This window comes from Orycteropus afer, unplaced genomic scaffold (genome assembly GCF_000298275.1).
Source record: "Orycteropus afer afer isolate SDZICR_OR568_19922 unplaced genomic scaffold, OryAfe1.0 scaffold00176, whole genome shotgun sequence".
NCBI lineage: Eukaryota > Metazoa > Chordata > Mammalia > Tubulidentata > Orycteropodidae > Orycteropus > Orycteropus afer.
Genome location: NW_006921763.1, coordinates 4515875 through 4536180, shown reverse-complemented (window position 1 = coordinate 4536180; position 20306 = coordinate 4515875). Strand labels below are relative to the sequence as shown.

The window sequence follows — 20306 nt, the reverse complement described above, 5'->3', positions numbered from 1 at the left end:
AGGAAAGAGGTAACTATGGGGAGGAAGTGGGAGGGGAGCTGTTGCATTGTGGTAAACTGTGGTCAATGTCATGAGACAAAGTATATGTGTACCGCTGTATGGAAAGTGAATTTGCTCTGTAAACCTTCCCCCAAATCACAATATAAATAAATAAATATTACAATGAAAAATGGTTCATTTTACATGCATGAACAAACAAACAAAAATCTAGTAGTCATATAGGCTCAGTAGTAAATCCACCTAACTTGTACTAAGTATTATTCTTGATTAAAAACTGTAATTACAATACCCCAATTGCTATATATGTGCTTATGAAACTTTAAGTCTGGAGTTCTTCCCTAGGAAAAGCTATCTGGATGAAGATACTAACCAAAATTACTACAAATAAAATACAGCAACATCTAATGTGGACAGTGGGGAATGGTCAAGTATATTATTTTCTTGATGGACTCAGTATACAACTAGTTAAAATCTTGGTTATGAAAACTATGTAGCAATTTTTAAAAATTAGAAAATAAAAATGTGTTAGTACAACTATATTTTAAATCATTTTTAAAAGAAATATATTAAAATGAAAAGGTGGATTTTTTAGGTTATGTTTCTTCACTTCTTAAATAGTGACACTGATGCTGTTGTTAGGTGCCATCATGTTGGTTCCAACTCATAGCAACCCATGTACAACAGAACGAAACACTGCCCAGTCCCATACCATCCTCACAATTGCTGCTGTGCTCGAGCCCATCCGTGCAGCCACTGTGTCAATGCATCTCATTGAGAGTCTTCGTCCTTTTCACTGACCCTCTGCTTTACTTAGCATGATATCCATTTCTAGTCCCTCCAGAGAACATGACCAAAGTAAGAGAGGCAAAGAAGTTTCGCTATTTTCATGTATAAGGAGCATTCTGCTGTATTTCTTCCAAGACAGACTTGTTCATTCTTCTAGAAGTCCATGGTATATTCAATATTCTTTGTGAACACCATAATTCAAAGGCATCGATTCTTTTTTTTTTAAATTGTGATTTGGGTGAAAGTTTAGAGTAAATTCACTTTCCATACAGCAGCTCACAAACACTGTCTCGTGACACTGAGTGCGATTTCCCACAATCCAACAGTTCCTCTCCCACTTCCTCCTTATAGTTACCTCTTCCCTGTGTCCTTCCCTCCCATGCACTCCTGTCGCCCCATTGCCCCCCCCCCAGCTGTCCCTCTGTGTATACACAGCCCTTCTATTCTCTCATGATTGGTATCTCCAAGGAGTGTATCTACCTAATGGAAATGTTCACAAAGGCATTGATTTTGTGGTCTTCCTTATTCATCGTCCAGCTTTCACATGCATGTGAGGACACTGAAAAGACCAAGGCTTGGGCCAGGCACAACCTTAGTCTTCAAAGTGACATCTTTGTTATTTAACACTTTCATCTTTTGCAGCAATGCCCAATGCAACACATAATTTGATTTCCTGACTGCTGCTTCCATGGATGTTGACTGTAGATCCAAGTAAAATAAAATCCTTCTTAACTTCAATTATTCAGTTTATCATGATGAAGCTTATTGGTCCAGTTGTGAGGATTTTTGTTTTATCTTGAGGTGTAACCCATACCGAAGGGCATAGTCTTTGATCTTCATCAGTAAGTGCCTCAAGTCCTCTTCACTTTCAGCAAGCAAGGTTGTGTCCTCTGCATTATTGTTGTTAATGAGCCTTCCTCCAATCCTTATGGCGTGTTCTTCTTCACATAGTCCAGCTTCTCAGATTATACAGTCAGCATACAGACTGAGTAAATATGGTGTTTTGGTTATCTACTGCTATACTAACAGAAAATACCACAAATGGGTGACTTTTACAAATATGGACTTATTTTAGGAGGCCAGAAGTCCAAGCTCAAAGTGCCAGCTTTAGGGACTAGGTGAAAGCCCTTCAACCTTGGGCTTCAGCTCTGCATCTTGCTCCCGGCCCACTGAAGCTGGAGGCTTCCCTTAACCTAGGCAGCTGCTAGCTGCTGAAGCTGACAAACCCAAGGTCAACAAATAAAATGGCACAGTCCTAAGATTACCAAACAACAATGTAGGCCACTAGTTCAAGCCCAAAGACAGTCCCAAGATTGGCAGGGCACTGCAGGCTACATAATGAAGACTTGGCTACATGCAGGTCCAAGCATGCCAAAGAGCTCAGAGATCTTTCTCAATGCTGTCTTCTTATATACTGGAAGCAGACCACATCCCTAAGGCAGCTTACTCAGCTACTCCAGTAGATTTCACCATGGAGTGGATTACCACTCTCATCATGGGAAATAACTACAGCCAACTGCCCAGCCACTCAATCAGGCCCAGCCAAGTTAACCTACAACTTAACTACCACATATGGTGAAAGGATACAACACTGGCACACATCTTTCCTGATTTTAAACTATGCAGTACCATTTTGTTCTGTTTGAACGACTACCTCTTGGTCTATGTACAGGTTCCTCCAGAGCATAAGTAAGTGTTCTCAAATTCCCATTCTTCACAATGTTATCCATAATTTGTTATGATCCACATAGTGAATGCTTTGCATAGTTAATAAAACACAGGTAAACATCTGTCTAGTAGTCTGTGCTTTCAGCAAAGATCCAGCTAACATCAGCAATGATATCCCTCATTCTATGTCCACTTGTGAATTCAGATTGAATTTCTAGCAGTTCCCCATCTATGTACTGCTCCAACCACGTATTATTTTCAGCAAAACTTTACTTGCCCTTGGTATTAATGATACTGTTTGGTAATTTTCACATTCTGTTGGATCCGCTTTCAGAAATATGGACAGAAATAGGGATCTCTTGCAGTCAGTTAGCCAGGCACCTGTCATCTAAATTTCTTGGTACAGATAAGTGAGCACTTTCAGTGTTTCATTCATTTATAGAAACATCTCAGCTGGTATTCATCCAATTCCTGGAGCTTGTTTTTTGCCAATGCCTTCAGTGCAGCTTAGACTTCTTTTTTCAATATCACAGGTTCTTGATCACATGCTACCTCCTAAAATGGTTGAATGTTGACCAATTCTTTTCGGTATGGCAACTGTATATTCCTTCTATTTTCTTTTGATGCTTCTTACATCGTTCAAGATTTTGCCCACAGAATCCTTCAATATGCAATTGAAGGCCTGAATTTCTTCTTCAGTTCTTTCAGCTTGAGAAATGTCAAGCATGTTCTTCCCTTTTGGTTTTCTAACTCCAGTTCTTTGCACATTTCATTACAATACTTTATCTTGTTGAGCTGCCCTTTGAAATTTTCTGTTCAGCTTTTTTTGTAGTATCACTTTCGTAATAAAAATACTTTGCATGATTATAATCTTATCACTAAACTACATTACAACAACTTTTCACAGTAACTATTCTGGCACATCTTTAAGTTTTTAATTTGAAAAAGTAATATACATGCTACAGAAAATATAAATATAAAAGAACATTCCCAACAGTTTATTTAGACCTTCCCAATAGGCTAGTGTGTGTAATGTTATATATACTATGTATATAATATATACTAAGTTATAGTATGTATGTTTATATAACAACTAACATCAAAACAGTACTCATTTTATATATGTAATTAACTGTATCAGTACAATTCTAGGAAGGAGGTGGGATTATTATCATCCCCATTTTAACTAATAAGAAACACAGGCAGAAGGAAACGTGCCCTTAAAGATACACACACAACATATATATATTCACAGACCAAAACATAAGTGGGAATGCACAACACAGTTCTTACCCAATTCTTTAACTTACCATACTTGGAGATCATTCTGTATTACAACACAAATTGCTTTACTCTTTTTACAACTTGAAGCATTCCATTTTATGCATGTATCATTATTTAACAAGGCTGCTACTAATAAACATTCAGGATGGTTAGTCCACAATTATAAATAAATCTAGTGATCTTCCTTTATCTGTTGCACACACGCACATCTGTGCAGGATAAACTTGTAGAGCACACGTTCATTTTTAAATACAGCGCTTTGGGTATTATTGCAAATAATGTAACTTGATAAAAATCAAAAACCAAACTCACTGCCATCAAGTCAATTCCAACTCAGAGACTCCCCTTTGGGTGTCTGAGACGGTAAATCTTTACAGGAGGAGTTTGCCCAGTCTTCCTTCCATGGAGTGGCTGGTGGGTTTGAGCTATCAACCTTCTGGTTAGCAGTCAAATGCCTTAGGCACTATGCCACCAGAGCTCCTTATGCTTTTATCATAAAGAGTAGTATATAAAGAATAAGAGTAATTTAAGATTTTTTTTAAAGTTTGGTCATATCCATCTGACATATCTAAGAGCATTAATAATTTTTCCTATTAGAGATTCAATAAAACTTGTAACTTTATTTTTTTAGAATAACAAATTAATTTCTCTATTTAAGTATTTCTGGTAAATTCTCTTCTCTATTATAATAATCTTGAAAATTATAAGTTTGTATACACTAAGTATTCAAGTAAAATTTTAAGTTGCACAATTAAGTATAAATTATTTTGCTCATTAAACAGAATTCAGAGTTTTCAAATGTGAACATCAATCATATCCATTAATAACTAGTTTTGATATCTACCATTTTAACTTTTATCCAGTTACATGAAAAATCACAAAATTCAGTGTGTTCTGAGACCAGGGTTAGGTGACCTAAGAAATAGAAAAATGATTAACAAAGAAAGCAAAACTTTAAATAAGTAGGTTTAAAACAGGTTTAAGTGTCAGATTAGGATCACAAAAGAGAAAGATGAAAAGTAAGATGTATAATTCATGCAAAAATGTGGAATTTCAATCTTGCCCCTTTTCCTTTGTCCCAGTTTACGTATCTTCTATGTACCTTCAGTTTTGAGGATAAGAAAGGACTCACCAACTTTTAGGGTGAAAGTTGCAGAGATGAATAGATGATAAATACAGCTGATTCAAAATATCTTTCAGCATTCAATGTTACAGTTGGAAGGATTTTTAGAACATCTATTTCAAATACTACTAGTTTTCAAAGTACGGAAATGAGGCTAATTGTCAGGCTGACTAGAATGCAGGTCCCTAACAATCAGTGAGAAGTTTTTCTGTTGTACTATTCCCGAATAATATTTAGATTACATTATCTAGCTTGGGACCCCACAACTTAAACAACATGTGGTGATCCTGGAGTTCTCAAAGGAAAACATTATTAAAAAGAATGGAACAGATTCACTTATAAGGAAAATCTATAAAATTTTATTAGCTTGAAAACAGACTGCTAAGGAAAGGATTGTAAAAACCTTACTAGTTAATCAATGCACATTAAAATGAAATATAATTTTATCATCAAAAATAAAAGTTCATTCCATATTAATGAGATTATGGAAAAGAGGCCACACAGACATTTTAGAGGACAGTGTGACATGGTCTATTAAATACAAAATGCTCCTGGTTTATATGGAGCAAAATCAATTCTGGTATCTATTACCAGAGAAAACACTGGCACATAAGTATAAGCAAAGAGGTAAAAAGATGTTTATTTCATCGACATTTGGAAAATTAAAAATCTGGAAACAAATGTCCATAACCAGGAGAATGAGGAGTAAACTACAGAATGCTAATATGATGGAACACTGCTGTTGTTAGGAGCCGCTGAGCTGATTTCAACTCACATTTACCTCATGTAACAGAACAGAATTGCCTCAGAGGGTTTCCTTGGCTGTAATCTCTATGGAAGTAGATCTCCAGGTCTCTTCACAGAGATACTGGGTGGGTTCAAATCACCAACCTTTTGGTTACCAGCCAAACGCTTAACTGTTTGTGCCATGAAGCCTCCTTTGATGGAAAACCTGAGCAATTAGAAGGAATGCACCAGGACTGCATGTACCAACATCAGTAGGTCACAAAAACACACTGTATGAGTGGAAACAGTAAGGTACATTTTATCTATGATGTAAAATAAAAATTAAATAAATAAACTTCTACAACATAGCAATGTATGTTTTATATGGATCTATATAACTACATTAAGGAGCTCTGATGGCACAGTGGATAAAGCATTTGGCTGCTAACCAGAAAATCAGCAGTTCAAACCCACCCGCCACTCCATGGAAGGAAGATGAGGCAATCTACTTCCATAGAGACTGACAGCCTTGGGAACACAACAGGGTCTCTATGAATCGGAACCAATTCGATGGCAGTGGGTTTGGTTTGGTTTTTTCATATAATACATTAAGAGAACTACATGTATATGTGTCAAACTCAAAGAATATCTCAGGGAAGGAGAGGAAGGAATTGCAACTAGGATTTGTGGTCAAATGAAATTTTGCCTTTATCTGCAGTATCTACTACTTGTGAGAGTAAAAACTTAAAAAGAAATCACTGGGGTAGAAATGCACACTATTATAAAACTTAAGAATTTATCAATGGAGAAATACTCTACTATATTAATCTCCTAATTTTTTAAAGAAAAGCTTTCTTTATTCATACATTACTTCTATAATTAAAACACAAAACAAAATAAGTAGGCTGTGTATACAACAATATGGCATCAGTGAAAAACAAAATTCACGAATACCTTAAAGCTTAATAGAAGATCATAATACTTAAGATTTTTCTCTAGTATAAGAAAAATCATCTCAATAATGGCAGAAAGGAGTAGACTTCCCAAGGTCTTTCAAAAGTAGCAATTATGAAATTAATTTTAAAAATGTGAAACAATAAATCAAAAGATGATAAATAAGACAAATGTCCCAGTTTCTTTATAAAGTAAAAAGGGTTAGATTAGGTGATTGCTAAGATCCATTGGTTCCACTTGTAAAAATCTGAGTTATTTTGAATATCTTTACTCAAATCAGAGATGCAAAACAAATGTATTTTATTCTTACCTAAAAAGCATAAAAACTGTAGCAGGCATCAAGAAAATTTCATTACAAGCAATGAATTTCAGAATATTCTGTTGATTAGCACTTAGTTTATCCAAGACAGATCTCAGCAGAGGTAAACTATTTGAACCCTTTGCCTAAAATAAAAGAAAATAAATGTTAAACAATTAACTATTTTTGATGACTCCACTGTGTTCTTTCTTTAGATAAATAGTATAATGAATAGAAAATACATCAAAAAGCCAATTATTTGGAATTGACAATTAAGTTACAAGACTCTACAGGCCTACAAGTTGAAAAACTACACCAGGGAGACATACTCCTTAGAACAATCAACCACAGGAGCTCAGAAGGGCAGCATCTGCACAGGGAGAAAGGTAGAGTGGCAGGAATGCACAGGCAAGGACACAGGGAGGAAGTGGAAAGAGAGCTATTACATCACAGGGATTGTAATCCGTGTCATAAAACAAAATGTGTATGAACTGTTGAATGTAAAACGAATCTGCTTTGTAAAATTTGACCCAAATCATAATAAAAAGGTAGGTGGGGGAAAAAAAAGTTTACAAAGGTTTTAAGGGCAAAAGTTAATATATTATCCCACTTTATTTTTTATCTTGTGTATCTGAAGAGTTAATAACAAAAAAAAAAACAATAAAAACTCCTCTTCATTTTTAGATATTTTATTTTTCTTAAGAAAGATTAGATTTCACGCAAAATAGTGGTTCTTTCTTTCCAACCATAACAAAATCTATCAAGTTAAAATATCTGTGACCACTTAGCTAACTAAAGGTAGAAGTTAAGAGTCCAATTATTACTGTGACCAAATTAAGTTTAAGAATAAAGAAAAGACCAAAAATTAAGTTTAAGAATAAAGAAAAGACCAACATAAGATGTAATAGCATAGTGGCTAAAGCACTTGACTGCTAACCAGAAGGCTGGCGGTTCAAACCCACCAGCCACTCCTCGGAAGGAAGGTTGGGCAATAATCCTACTTCCGTAGTGATACTGCCTCGGAAACTCAAGGAGGGGTCGCTAGGAGTCAGGGCCGACTCGATGGCACATAACAACAACAACAACATACAGTAAATCATCCTGGCACCCAAAGGTTAGGTTTCAATGTTGTTCTTAGGTGCTTTCCGGGCAGTTCTGACTCACAGCAACGCTACAGACAACAGAACAAAACAAACACTGCCTGGTCCTGTGCCATCGTCACAACCATTACATCTCCGAGGCCACTGTTGCAGCTACTGTGTCAATGCGCCTTGTTGAGGGTCTTCCCCTTTTTCACTGACCCTCTACTTTACCGAGCATGATGTCTTTTTCCAGGGACTGGTCTCTTCTAACAACAGGTGCAAAGTATAAGAGATGAAGGCTTACCATCCTATTTTCTAAGGAACATTCTGGCTGTACTTTTCCCAACACAGACTTATTGGTTCTAATGGCAATCATTGGTATATTCAATATTCTTTAACACCACCATAATTCAAAGGCATCAACTCTTCTGTCTTCCTCATCCAACTTTCACATGCATTATGAAGCTATGGAAATAGCATGGCTTCAGTCAAGCATACCTTATCCTTAAGGTGACATCTTTACTTTCTAATACTTTAAAGAGGTCTTTTGCAGCAAATTTGCCCAATGCAGTACATTGTTTGATTTCTCGATTGCTGTGTCCATGGGCGTTAATTGAGGATCAAAGTAAAATGAAATCATTATTAACCTTAACATGTTTTCTCTTTACCATGATGTTGTTTGGAAGCTCTGGTAGCATAGTGCCTAAGGTACTTGACTGCCAACCAGAAGGCTGGCGGTTGAAACCCACCAGCCACTCCTCGGAAGGAAAGTTGGGCAATCTACTTCCGTAGTGATACCGCTTCAGAAACCCAAGGAGGGGTTGCTATGAGTCGGGTCTGACTTGATGGCACATAACAACAACAACAAATGATGTTGGTTATTGATCTGATTGTGAGGATTTGTGTTTTCCTATGTTGAAGTATAATCTATACTGAAAGCTGTAGTTTTTGACCTTCATCAGTAAATGCTTCAAGTCATATTCACTTTCACCAAGCAAGGGTATGTCACCTGTGTATCAGATTATTACTACATCTTTCTCCAATCCTGTTGCCACACTCTTTTTCATATAGTCCAGCTTCTTGGATAATCAGCATATAGATTGAATACATATGGTGAAAGGATACAATCCTAATACACACCCTTTCTGATTTTCAATCATGCAGTATTCCCTCTGTTCCATTCAAATGACTCCCTCTTGCTCTATGTACAGGTTCCACATGAATACAATTAAGTGTTCTGGAATTCCCACTCTTTGCAATGTTATCCATAATTTGTTATGATTCACATAGTCGAATGCCTTTGCATAGTCAATAAAACACAGATAAACATCCTTCTGGTATTCTCTGCTTTTAAGGAAGAACTATCTAATTTCAGCTGTAATACCCCTCATTCCATGTTCTCTTCTGAATCCAGTTTGAGTTTCTGGCAGCACCATGTCAATGTACTGCTGCAACCATTTTTTAATTCTCTTCAACAAAATTTTATTTCCATGTGATATTAATGATAGTGTTTGATAATTTCAACATTCTGTTGGATCACCTTTCTTTGGAATGGGAATAGGGATCTCTTCCAGTTGGCTGGACAGGGAGCTGTGCTCCAAATTTTTGGGCATAGATGAGTAAGTGCAGTGTTGGATCTGTTTGTTAAAATATCTCAATTGGTATTTTGTCAATTTCTGGAGGCTTCTTCATCACCAACTCCTTCAGTGCAGCTTGGACTTCTTCCTTCTTGATTACATGTTACCCCCTTAAATGGCTGAATGTTGATCAGTTCTTTTAGGTTTTTTTTTTTTTTTTTAAAATACTTTATGGTTTGAAGGAAAGTTTACAGAGCAAGTTTGTTTCTCATTCAACAATTTATATGCATTTTGTTTCATGACATTAGTTGCAATCCTCTCAATGTACGAGCCTTTTCCCACTTCTTCCCATTTCCATTCACACATCTTTCCTGCACCCTCCTGCCTTCTGAATTTTTTTGGTCAAATGTTGCCTTTTTGATCTCATATGGTTGATTATTCTGAGGAACACCTTCCTCACAGGTGTTTATTGTTCACTTGATAGGCCTATCATTTGGCAGAAAGGTGATCTCCAGGAGTGGATTCAGTTTCAGGCTTCAAGGGTGTCTAAGGGCCATAATCTTGGGGCTTTCCACCAGTCCAGTAAGTCTGGTTTTTTGTTTGTTTTTTAATTTTGTTCTACATTTTTATGTAGATCGGATCTTCTATTATGATCCCAATCAAAGTGGTCAGTAGTGGTAGCAGGCCACCATCTGGTTCTTCTGGTCTCAGGCTAGGATGTGGTATTTCATGTGGTCCGTTAGTCTTTTAGACTAACTGTTTCCTTGAGTCTTTAATTTTCTTCCCTCTTCCTTGTTCCATATGAGGAGAGACGCACAGTTGTATCTGAGATGGCCACTTCCAAACTGTTAAGATCCCAGTCTCCACTCACCAAAGTAGGATGTAGAACACTGTCTATGGACTATATCAATCACCCTAGATGTCCCCTGAAACAACTGACCAATTCTTTTTTGGTACAGTGACTCTCTATATTCTTTCCATTTTCTCTGAATGGTTCCTGTATCATTCAATATTTTGCCCATAGAATCTTTCAATATGCTCAAAGCTTGAATTTCTTCAGTTCTTTCAGCTTGAGAAATACTGAGCACATTCCTCCCTTTTGGTTTCTAACTCCACATCTTTGTACATTTCATTATAACTTTACTTTGCCTTCTCAAGCCGCCCTTTGAAATCTTTTTACTTCATTCTTTCTTCATTTCAGCTACTCAAAAGCAAGTTTCAGAGTCTCTTCTGACATCCATTGTAGTCTTTTCTTTGCTGTCCTTTTAATGACACTTTCCTTTATTTAAATATGATATCCTTAAATATCATCCCACAACTCATCTTGTCTTCACTCATTAGTGTTCAATGTGTCGAATCTATTCTTTGGATGGTCTCTAAATTCAGGTGGTTGTTGTTGTTATGTGCCACGGAGTTGCACCCAACTCATAGCGACCCCTCCCTTGGGTTTCTGAGGTATCACTATGGAGCCTTTTTTCCAAGGAGTGGCTAGTGGGTTTGAACCGCCAGCCTTCTGGTTAGCAGTCAAGTGCATTAGGCACTGCGCTACCAGAGCTCTCAAATTCAGGTAGGATATACTTAAAGTTGTGCTTTGGCTCTTGTGGACTTGTGTTAATTTTCTTCAGCTGCAATTTGAACTTGCAAGGGAGCAATTGATGGTCTATTCCATAGTCAGTTCCTGGCCTTGTTCTGAATTATGGTATTGAGCCTCTATATCCTCTTTTTCCATAGATTTAGTTGATTTGATTTCTATCTATCCCATCTGGTGAGGTCTACATGTACAGTTATTTATGTTGCTGGAAAAAAGGTATTTCCAATGAATGAGTCATTTGTCTTGCAAAATTCTATTATGCAATCCCCCTCATTATTTCTATCAAGGCCGCATTTTCCAACAACTGATCCTTCTTTTTGTTTCCAACTTTCCAATTCCAATCACCAGTAATTATCAATGCATCTTGATGACATGCTTGATCAATTCTAGACTGCAGAAGTTGGTTAAAATCTTCAATTTTTTCATCGTTGGCTTTAGCAGTTGGTGCATAAATCTGAAGAAGACTTTCATAGGCTTTAATAACAGACTCTAATGTTATAACTGCAGTAATTAGAAAAAGTTTTAGGAAAGTAGTTCTGAACATTAGTATAAAAGAGATGCAGTGCACCTTACTTGTATATTAGAATTAAAAATGAAAGATGTCTGACAACATAACTTATCAAATTTAAAAGATTTTTTAAAAAAATAAAGAGATCTATTACAAACTTCAAAATGTCTTCTGAGGATTAAGAAATAATTCTTGATACAATCCTTTATGTACAAAATATACTCTTTTATGAAACTTCAAGAATAAAAAAATCAAACTTAAAAACCCTTCAAAATCACTAAATAATGCAGAACAAAGTTGTAAAAAAAATAGAGAAAACGTCCATGATAAAAGCACAATGTCCTAGAACTCTCAAATTTATATAAATTACCTATAGTCCAGGAGTCAAAAAACAGCATCGTTTTACTTACATCAAGGACCTTTTTAGTGTATGTGGCAGCATGAAGCAAAGAGAACAACAAGACAGGGAAAATACTCACTGAAGAAAGCAATTAAGGAAAATATTTAAAATCATCAAATATTTTGCAAAATAGGGTATGTATTATATCCAAATATACCGATCTGAAACACCACCTACTAAAACAGAATTTAGTGTACTAATGGCTTTTGCTTTACTGATACATTTTATAACCAAATGAAAATTTGTTACCTATAAGAAACTTAAAACTTGTAAGTAAACTCCTGTTTAATTTTCTGAAGTTCTCCATTTTTTATGAAAAAAAAAAAAAATAGTGAAAAGTTTTTATCCATTTATTTCTAATGGTTAATAAAACATTTTAAATATTTGCTAAATTTTTTGAAATCTGGGCCACCTCAAAGGGTTAAATGGCCATCCTTGCCATTCTGAGACACTTCCAACACAGTGATAGTGTTTTTGTGTAGTCTTTTTGTATGGCTTTAGCCAATTTTAATCACTGATCAGGAGACTGAGGTTTAGAAAGCACTTTCCAACTTTTCCTCAACTAAAGATCTTTTATTATTTCTTTCCTACGCAAATTCCACTATCTTGAGATATTGTACCTATCAAGCTGTTAAGAGTTGATATCCCAACTTGTACAAATAAAATTTCAGTGTATATTTATGTCAGTATATAGTCTTTCAAGAGTCTCTTTAACTCCAGACATAAGCAAAGAATTCTTAGACATAAAAATAAGAGTTCGGTTGTTCAGCTTCGTGTCACATACAAAAATACAACTTTCACGCAGCTTTTTGAAAATCAGAAAACTTTCAAAAGACCTCATTGTCTACCCCAATTTATGCCAGATTCATTTCCATGAAATGATATAAATTGTTACTCACTGCCATCAAGTTGAATCTGACTCACAGTGACCCCTCCTTGGTTTTCAGGGCAGTATCGCTATGGAAGTATATTGCCCAGTCCTTCTGAGGACTGGCTGGTGGGTTTGAACCACCAGATTTCTGGTTGGCATTCAAATGCCTTAGTTACTATGTCACCAAAGCTCCCTATAAACTATTAGTCAATCACAAATGGCAAAAATACTTGTCTTAAAATACCTAAAGGTCCTAAGAAATAAACTTTAGATTCCTAAAAAACAAGTATTTTTCTATACTAATGAAAAATTTGGGAGCTCTGGTAGCATAGTGGCTAAGACACTTGCCTGCTAACCAGACGGCTGGCGGTTCAAACCCACCAGCCACTCCTCGGAAGGAAGGTTGGGCAATCCTACTTCCGTAGTGATAACTGCCTCGGAAACCCAAGGAGGGGTCGCTATGAGTCGGGGCCGACTCGACGGCACATAACAACAACAACAACAACAATGAAAAATTTGGCAAAAATCACCAGAAGAGTGATTGTTGTAATACAATTTGAGTATCTAATAGATTATAACTATAATTTATTTAGAATCTGAAATTTCCTAATTTCCGTTGGCCAGCAAGACAGACCTATAACCAAGTATTAGAAGAATCCTAACTCTCTAATGATATAGTAGTTCTGCAAGTTAATATCCTAACACACTCTTCCAAACACCGAGTAAAATGCCAATTTCCTGACTGGTAGTGGTACTGTTCAGCTGCCATCAAGTCAGCTCTCAACCTATGGCAACCCAAGACCTTTTATACAAAGTTTTAAACTTTTTCATGAACCAAAGGTCCTTTGAAAGGAACAAAAGCTACGAACTTCTGAGAAAAATGTGTATGTGTCTAGGCATCTATACATTTATATATGATTTCTAGGTTCACTGATAACCTCCAAGAAGTCCATTCATGGTCTCCCACAGAGTGTTTAGAAACTCCAATAAAAAAGTAATTAGTTCCAAGGTGTTTCTAAGTGTACTATAAACTCTGTCACTTCTTAAATTGAACTTTAAACTCTGGCACATATCCAGACTTGAGGATTGACTCAGTAAAGATGTAGTGTGGGCTAGTCGAAACAAACCCTTGAATTGCTGAGTCAAGACACTTAGATTCTAGTTCTAGCTTGGTGACTAGCTGGCTTCATTTCTGTAGGCCAAGTTTCATCCTATATTCAAGGAACATGTAGAGATCAATGGTAGAGACTTTTGAGTCTTTTACCTCTAATATTTTATAGTTCTCAAATCCTTGATAAGCACCTTATAATCTTACTTTTCAACATCACCGTTAAATTAGTTTAAAAAGATAAGGAGTGAAAAGCCTACAATATAACCCCCTGAGTAACCATCAGTGTTAGAGCAAGGACAATGTAACATCTTTGTAAGAGTAAAAATCAGAACAGATTTTGGTAGTATTACTTTGGGCTCACCTTTCACATAATACCCAAGCTACCTTAGGAATTAGATGAGTATTTTCTGCCAATTACTAGTTTATGTTATTTTCACTGCTCACTATTTTAATCCTGGAAGGATTAAAGAAATAAGTAATTCTCAATCGTCAACATTCCCATGAGAGAGGGGCTAGCAAACAAATGCATAGAAAAGGCAGGCAGGTTGCCTTCAGTGGTCACAATTCTCATTAGGCAGCAACTCAGGAGTCACTCAACAAAACTTAGAGCACCTGCTCTGGGCCAGGTACTGTTTCAGACTTAGTACTGATGTAGCCAATGCGTTCTATAACAATCACCAGGAAACAGACGGTCTGTCATTTCTATTTTTCTTGTCAAAGAAATTTCAACTACTAAAGCTGAACCAAGAACCTCTATATAACTTCCCATTGCATCTCAAAGGGGCAAGAATTTTAATACTGATGACTGCAAAACACGACAATCATTGTGGCTGACAAAAGCAGATCAAGCTACTAACATACCAAACAAATGTAATCACTGTTTATAGCTGTAGTACAATTTTTGGTAAAAAAATTACCAAAACACTAACAAATACAAAACTATGATGGGATATGCACTTTAACAGAGTTCTAAACCACTTATAAATTTTCTGGGAAGTGAATAATTTAAATAGAATCTGCCTATATATATATACACAGTGCCTAAGGCACTTGACTGCTAACCAGAAGGCTGGCGGTTCAAACCCACCAGCCACTCCTCGGAAGGAAGATGAAGCAATGTACTTCCGTAGTGATACTGCATTGGAAACCCAAGGAGGGGTCACTGTGAGTTGGGTTCGACTCGACGGCACATAACAACAACATACAGTTACCCGCTTTGCCCAAGTAGGGATGGAAACATTTGTAAACAACATGTAAGCATTGTTCACTCATTAACTGTGGATTAATGCTATTAAATGAAAGGTCAATGTTTAGAATCCACCAGCTACTTCATAGGAGAAAGATGTGGCAGTCCGCTTCTGTAAAGATTACAGCCTTTGATACTCTATGTGACAGTTTGTCTCTGTCCTATAGGGTTGCTGGGACTCAGCCAACTTGATGGCAAGGCTTTTTCTTTTTTTTTTTTTAAGTATGCCTTTTAAGTCAACTAGACTTTGTCAGCATTACTACTTATTATCTAGTACTGGGGTCAGGAAAACTATTTAAAACTCTTTGAGATTCAGTATTTTTATCAATAATATGAAGCTCACAATGATTTTCTCAATGTTGCAAGGATTAAAGAATATGGTAAACTCCTATACACTGGAAAAATATACAAAATTTGGTATATCATGAATAGATATGGAACAATATTTAGTCTTAACAGAGATATTTTATTGTGTTTTCCATCATATATAGTTGTGCCATAAATATTTAAGAACTCTTGGAATAGCATTTCATAGTCTCCTGTAGGATGACCCACTGAAAAAAAGGGTCAAGTTTAAGAAACACCGATAGTATTTTAGTTTCATAACGCACATTAACAGACCAAAGGTCTTATAGTAAAGAAACCTTTTTAACAATGTTTAACTCAGAGCGTCCCAAACTTACTTAATTAGAAAAGCCCTACTCTTTCCTCTCCTTTTTGGAATAACACTCCTCATCATCCCACAACACACTTTTGAAATGCTTAAACCTACAAATTCCAGATGAGCTATTTAACTCCCGTTATCTTCAGGGATTATGTATATGTACCTTTATTTTCTACTCCATCCATAGCAAATTCCAATTCCTTTTTATTGATTGATTATCCCATTCTCTGCTTAAAGAAGTTATTTCTTGACTTATTTTCATTTGTTTCCAGCTCAATAGAGTTAAGAATGGAAAGAGAGGGGCTGTTTTTAAAGTCGGGCTTCAAACTGGTTCAGTAACGGTCAATGAAACAAAACCAGAACAGACCCAAATTTTTAAGATTTGGATGATCTGGAACAAGTTACAGGTCGAAGCCCTGGAACGGGAGACTCAAAAAAGGTGTGGTGAGCCCTTTCTGAGACTGCAGTGTTGACAGAACTGTGGAGAGCCATACACAGTAAGGCACCACGGCTGGCTGCCATTCTTAAGCAGGGCACTGCTGTTTCTGACTCTACCCAAAATCTGATGGGAAAGAGAGCTGCCTGTGTTTTCTAAGAGGGAGATAAAATTTCTAGCAGGGCTTTGGCCTATAATTTTTCCTGTTCTGGTTCACTCAAAATTCCGTTCTAGTTTTGTATCCTCAGCCAGAATGAACCAGAAAGAACCAGTCTGAAGACCTGCTTTAAAGCAAGACACCTGAATACTTTCCCAAAGATGTGAATTAAATGAAAGAAATATTTAAATATTAAATAAGTCCTATATAGACTAGTGCTTTGAATCTGAAATTTAAAAGTATTCACTGTTAATATAGAAATGTTAAAAGAACAAAACAGTTTAAAATTCCCAAATCAGTTCTCCCAATTTTTAGATTTTACATTTTTAAGAAATTCTTACACAACATGATCTTCATTTAAATGAACGCAAACAAACAAATAAACCCAGACTTCACAAAAGGCCTTCATCTCTGAATTCTTTCTATAACACCACCCACTGCCACTGAGTTGATTCTGGGTCATAGCAACCCTACAGGACAGAGCAGAACTGCCCCACAGAGTTTCCAAGGCTGTACATCTTTACGGACGCAGACTGCCTCATCTTTCTCCCACGGGTAGCAGCTTGCAGGTTCGAACCACTGATATTTTGGTTGGCAGCCAATCCTTAACAATTATGCCACCTGGGCTCCTAAAGCAAGATATAATCAGAAGAAATCTTCTATATATTTAGTAGGCAATTTTGCTAGAAACACGTTAAAAAAGGATACTTGTAACTGGGTAGGAGTTGACAAAGATGAGCGAGTACAACAGGTAGTGGCAGCTGTCCTCTAACAAAGCCTGGGCCAGGAATGCTCTGCTTAACTGGAAATGCGGTAACCTTTGGTGCAGCCTCAGAGCACTAGTAAGAGCATTTGCCAGCAAAGCACGTTGGTAAAAGCTTGCTGCTTCATGCAACCTGCGAATTACCAGAGGAGAGGTTATCATGAGACATAAACAACTACCACGTCTCTTCCTCCTTTGTGAATTGCATCATAATTGCACAACACCTAAATCTATTATTTAATAGTCAATAGAAAAAAAAATACTCAAACCTATTCTACCTTCTTAGAAGCATCACTTCATGAATATAAACAAATGAATTTTATAAAACAGTCACCATTCTTCATGGCAAGTTAAAAAATAAAGTCAGAATCATAAAACATGAACTCATCTCATCCCCACCCATCTATTTTCTAAGATTTTCAAAGTGCTCTTAGTTGTCACAAATTATTATATACAAAATATTCTGATTCATAGTAAATTATTAATGCCTTAAAGGCAGTACTTGTGTTTTATCTGCCCCTGAACCAGTTAGACTTTAATAGATGATGTAAGTAAAAGGCAGTCAATAAACATTAATTGAATAATCATTTTTTGGATGTAAAAGCAGAAATAGGTCTAATACATACCCAAGAAGAGGCAGAACAAACAAAGCAGAGCAGTAAACTGTGAACAAACGAGAAAGCCACATTGCTGTGTCCAGTTTATTGGTCATCATAAATTGCTAGATTGAAAAAGAAAAATATTATAGTAAACTAGGCCCACAGATTACATTTTTATGAATGAATGAAGATGATGTGGTTTTCCTATTCAAAATGTTTCATGATGCTACAGCCATTTGTTTTTGGCTTCATGTATATGCTTATTAACACGTCCAAACATCTTATAGTTTTGATGTATTTAAGTAGGAAAATATTAGTTGACATTTAAAAATAATAAATAAACTAATTAGAAAAGAAAAATCGGAACAAAAATTTAACTACAATTGTCTGTATTCCTTCAATACTTGTAATACTGGCTTCCTCTATTTTAAAAGAACATTAAAGAACTAATTGCTCTCAAGAGAATCATGTGACTATTCTTAGAAAATCTCAAGATTTGAATTGGTAGGTCTCAGATCAGAGTAAGAAGACATCACACAAAGCTAGGTGGATTAAATGAACCTACAAAGTAGAAATATAAAATGTAAAACCGTGGTAATAGTCAACCAGCATTGAACTCACTAGCTTTGGATGATTTGCCTAATACAAAAAGGCATGGCATACTACATGTGCTCAAAATATTGCTGGGGATATTAAAAGACACCTGACTCTCTGATTACCTAACTCTCTTCATCCTCTCCAAGCTCCTCCACGAGACTTACCCTACGTTTGGTGGCCCTAGATAAAATTTCCATATATTATTTTCTTCTCCATCTTATCTCATTCTAATTTAAAAAAAAAAAAAAAAAATTTCCTTTGCTGCTTTTTTCCAAAGCATGTGCCCTACCACTAAAGCAGTAACTTAAAATCTGTTATCTCATTCAAGATGTAGCTTACATTCCAATTCCAAAGAGGCTTTTATACTTTTTTTGCCTAGCATCTCCATAAATAATCTTTATACTGAGACCCACTACAAATAAAGGTAGGTATATAAAGGAATCAAAAGTTTCATAAAACAGTACTTATCCTTACTATGTGTAATGAATTTTGATATTTTCTGTTTTAATTTTTAAAGAACAGTTGGTTGTGGTCCCCTACATTTATTTTGAAACTCACTAAGAAGTCTTAATCTGAAGTCTAAAAACAGTGCCCTAATGATCTAAATTATCTTTTGAAAAACTGAAAAAAAGATACACAAATTTTGAAAGAGAAAAATTCAAGTACATTTAAAGCTCAAGGATGTTGTGTTGGAAGCCTTTTTCATGATATGCAGGTCATTTTTGAAACATAAAATATGCCTCTGGTTTATTCTATCCACAGCCTACCATTTTGGGGAAAAAAAAAAACCAAACTCACTGCCTTCGAGTCGTTTCAACTCATAGCGACCCCTCCCTTGGGTTTCCGAGGCAGTATCTCTACAGAAGTAGGTTGCCCAGTCTTCCTTCCAAGGAGTGGCTGGTGAGTTTGAACCGCCAGTCTTCTGGTTAGCAGTCAAATGCCTTAGGCGCTACGCCACCAGAGTTCCTTTCAGCCTACCATACTCCTCTAAATTTAAATGATCAGCAGTGGTCAAGTGGAAGGGTGAATCTCACTTACTGTGCTCAGTTTTTCTACAAATATTCAGATTTTATATTGTTTAAATTTAACTTTAAAACATTAACATTCTCTTCAAAATCTATTTGTTTGGGACATTCATATGGTGATAAAGCATTTCAGTCTGCACACTTTTCTATGTGTGTTTTGTTTCATAAAAGTTTATTTGTTCACATTTTAAAAGTGAACTGTCAAACTACAGTAATAAATGGTAATAATAATAGGATAAGTAATAATAAATAATTTATAGTAATAAATACTTCAGGCAAAAAATATCACTAGATTTTTGGGTGAAAAATTGTTGAGGAGTAAGACATTCACATAGTCTCAAAGTATCAAGTCATAAACCAAACCAAAAAACCAAACTCACTGCCATCCAGTCGATTCTGACTCATAACAACCCCCTTTTGGGTGTCTAAGGTAATAAATCTTTACAGAAGTAGATGGCCCAGTCTTCCATCTGTGGAATGGCTGCTGGGTTTGAACCGTCAACCTTCTGGTGAGCAGTCAAATGCCTTAGGCACTATACCACCAGAGTTCCTTTTTAATTATATAGGGAAAATGTAATTTTCACAGAATCTTGTTTAATTAGAAAGGGAAAAAGGTATTTTTACAATAGAGAATCTGGTGAACACCACCTTAACCAAGTAATTAAATTAAGTATTTCCAATGATGTGACATAAAATGCTCCGAGGGGGGTGTGTGTGTGTATAAAACCAAACTCACTGCCATCGAGTCAGACCGACTCACAGCAACCCCTTCTTGGGTTGCCGAGGCAGTATCACTACGGAAGTAGATTGCCCCATCTTCCTTCCCAGGAGTGGCTGGTG

General features: G+C 36.2%; 1 protein-coding gene across 1 annotated transcript in view; it reads right to left on the bottom strand.

Annotated features, from left to right (window-relative positions):
* Nucleotides 1-20306, bottom strand: part of TMEM33 (transmembrane protein 33) — a 40899-nt gene that overhangs the window by 19240 nt on the left and 1353 nt on the right. Inside the window, exons 2-5 of the mRNA XM_007947163.1 lie at nucleotides 17872-17966; nucleotides 17191-17378; nucleotides 12008-12075; nucleotides 6852-6985 (exon numbers count right to left, since the gene is read on the bottom strand). Of these exons, the coding sequence (XP_007945354.1) occupies nucleotides 6852-6985; nucleotides 12008-12075; nucleotides 17191-17378; nucleotides 17872-17966 (485 nt within the window). The remainder of the gene's footprint in view (nucleotides 1-6851; nucleotides 6986-12007; nucleotides 12076-17190; nucleotides 17379-17871; nucleotides 17967-20306) is intronic.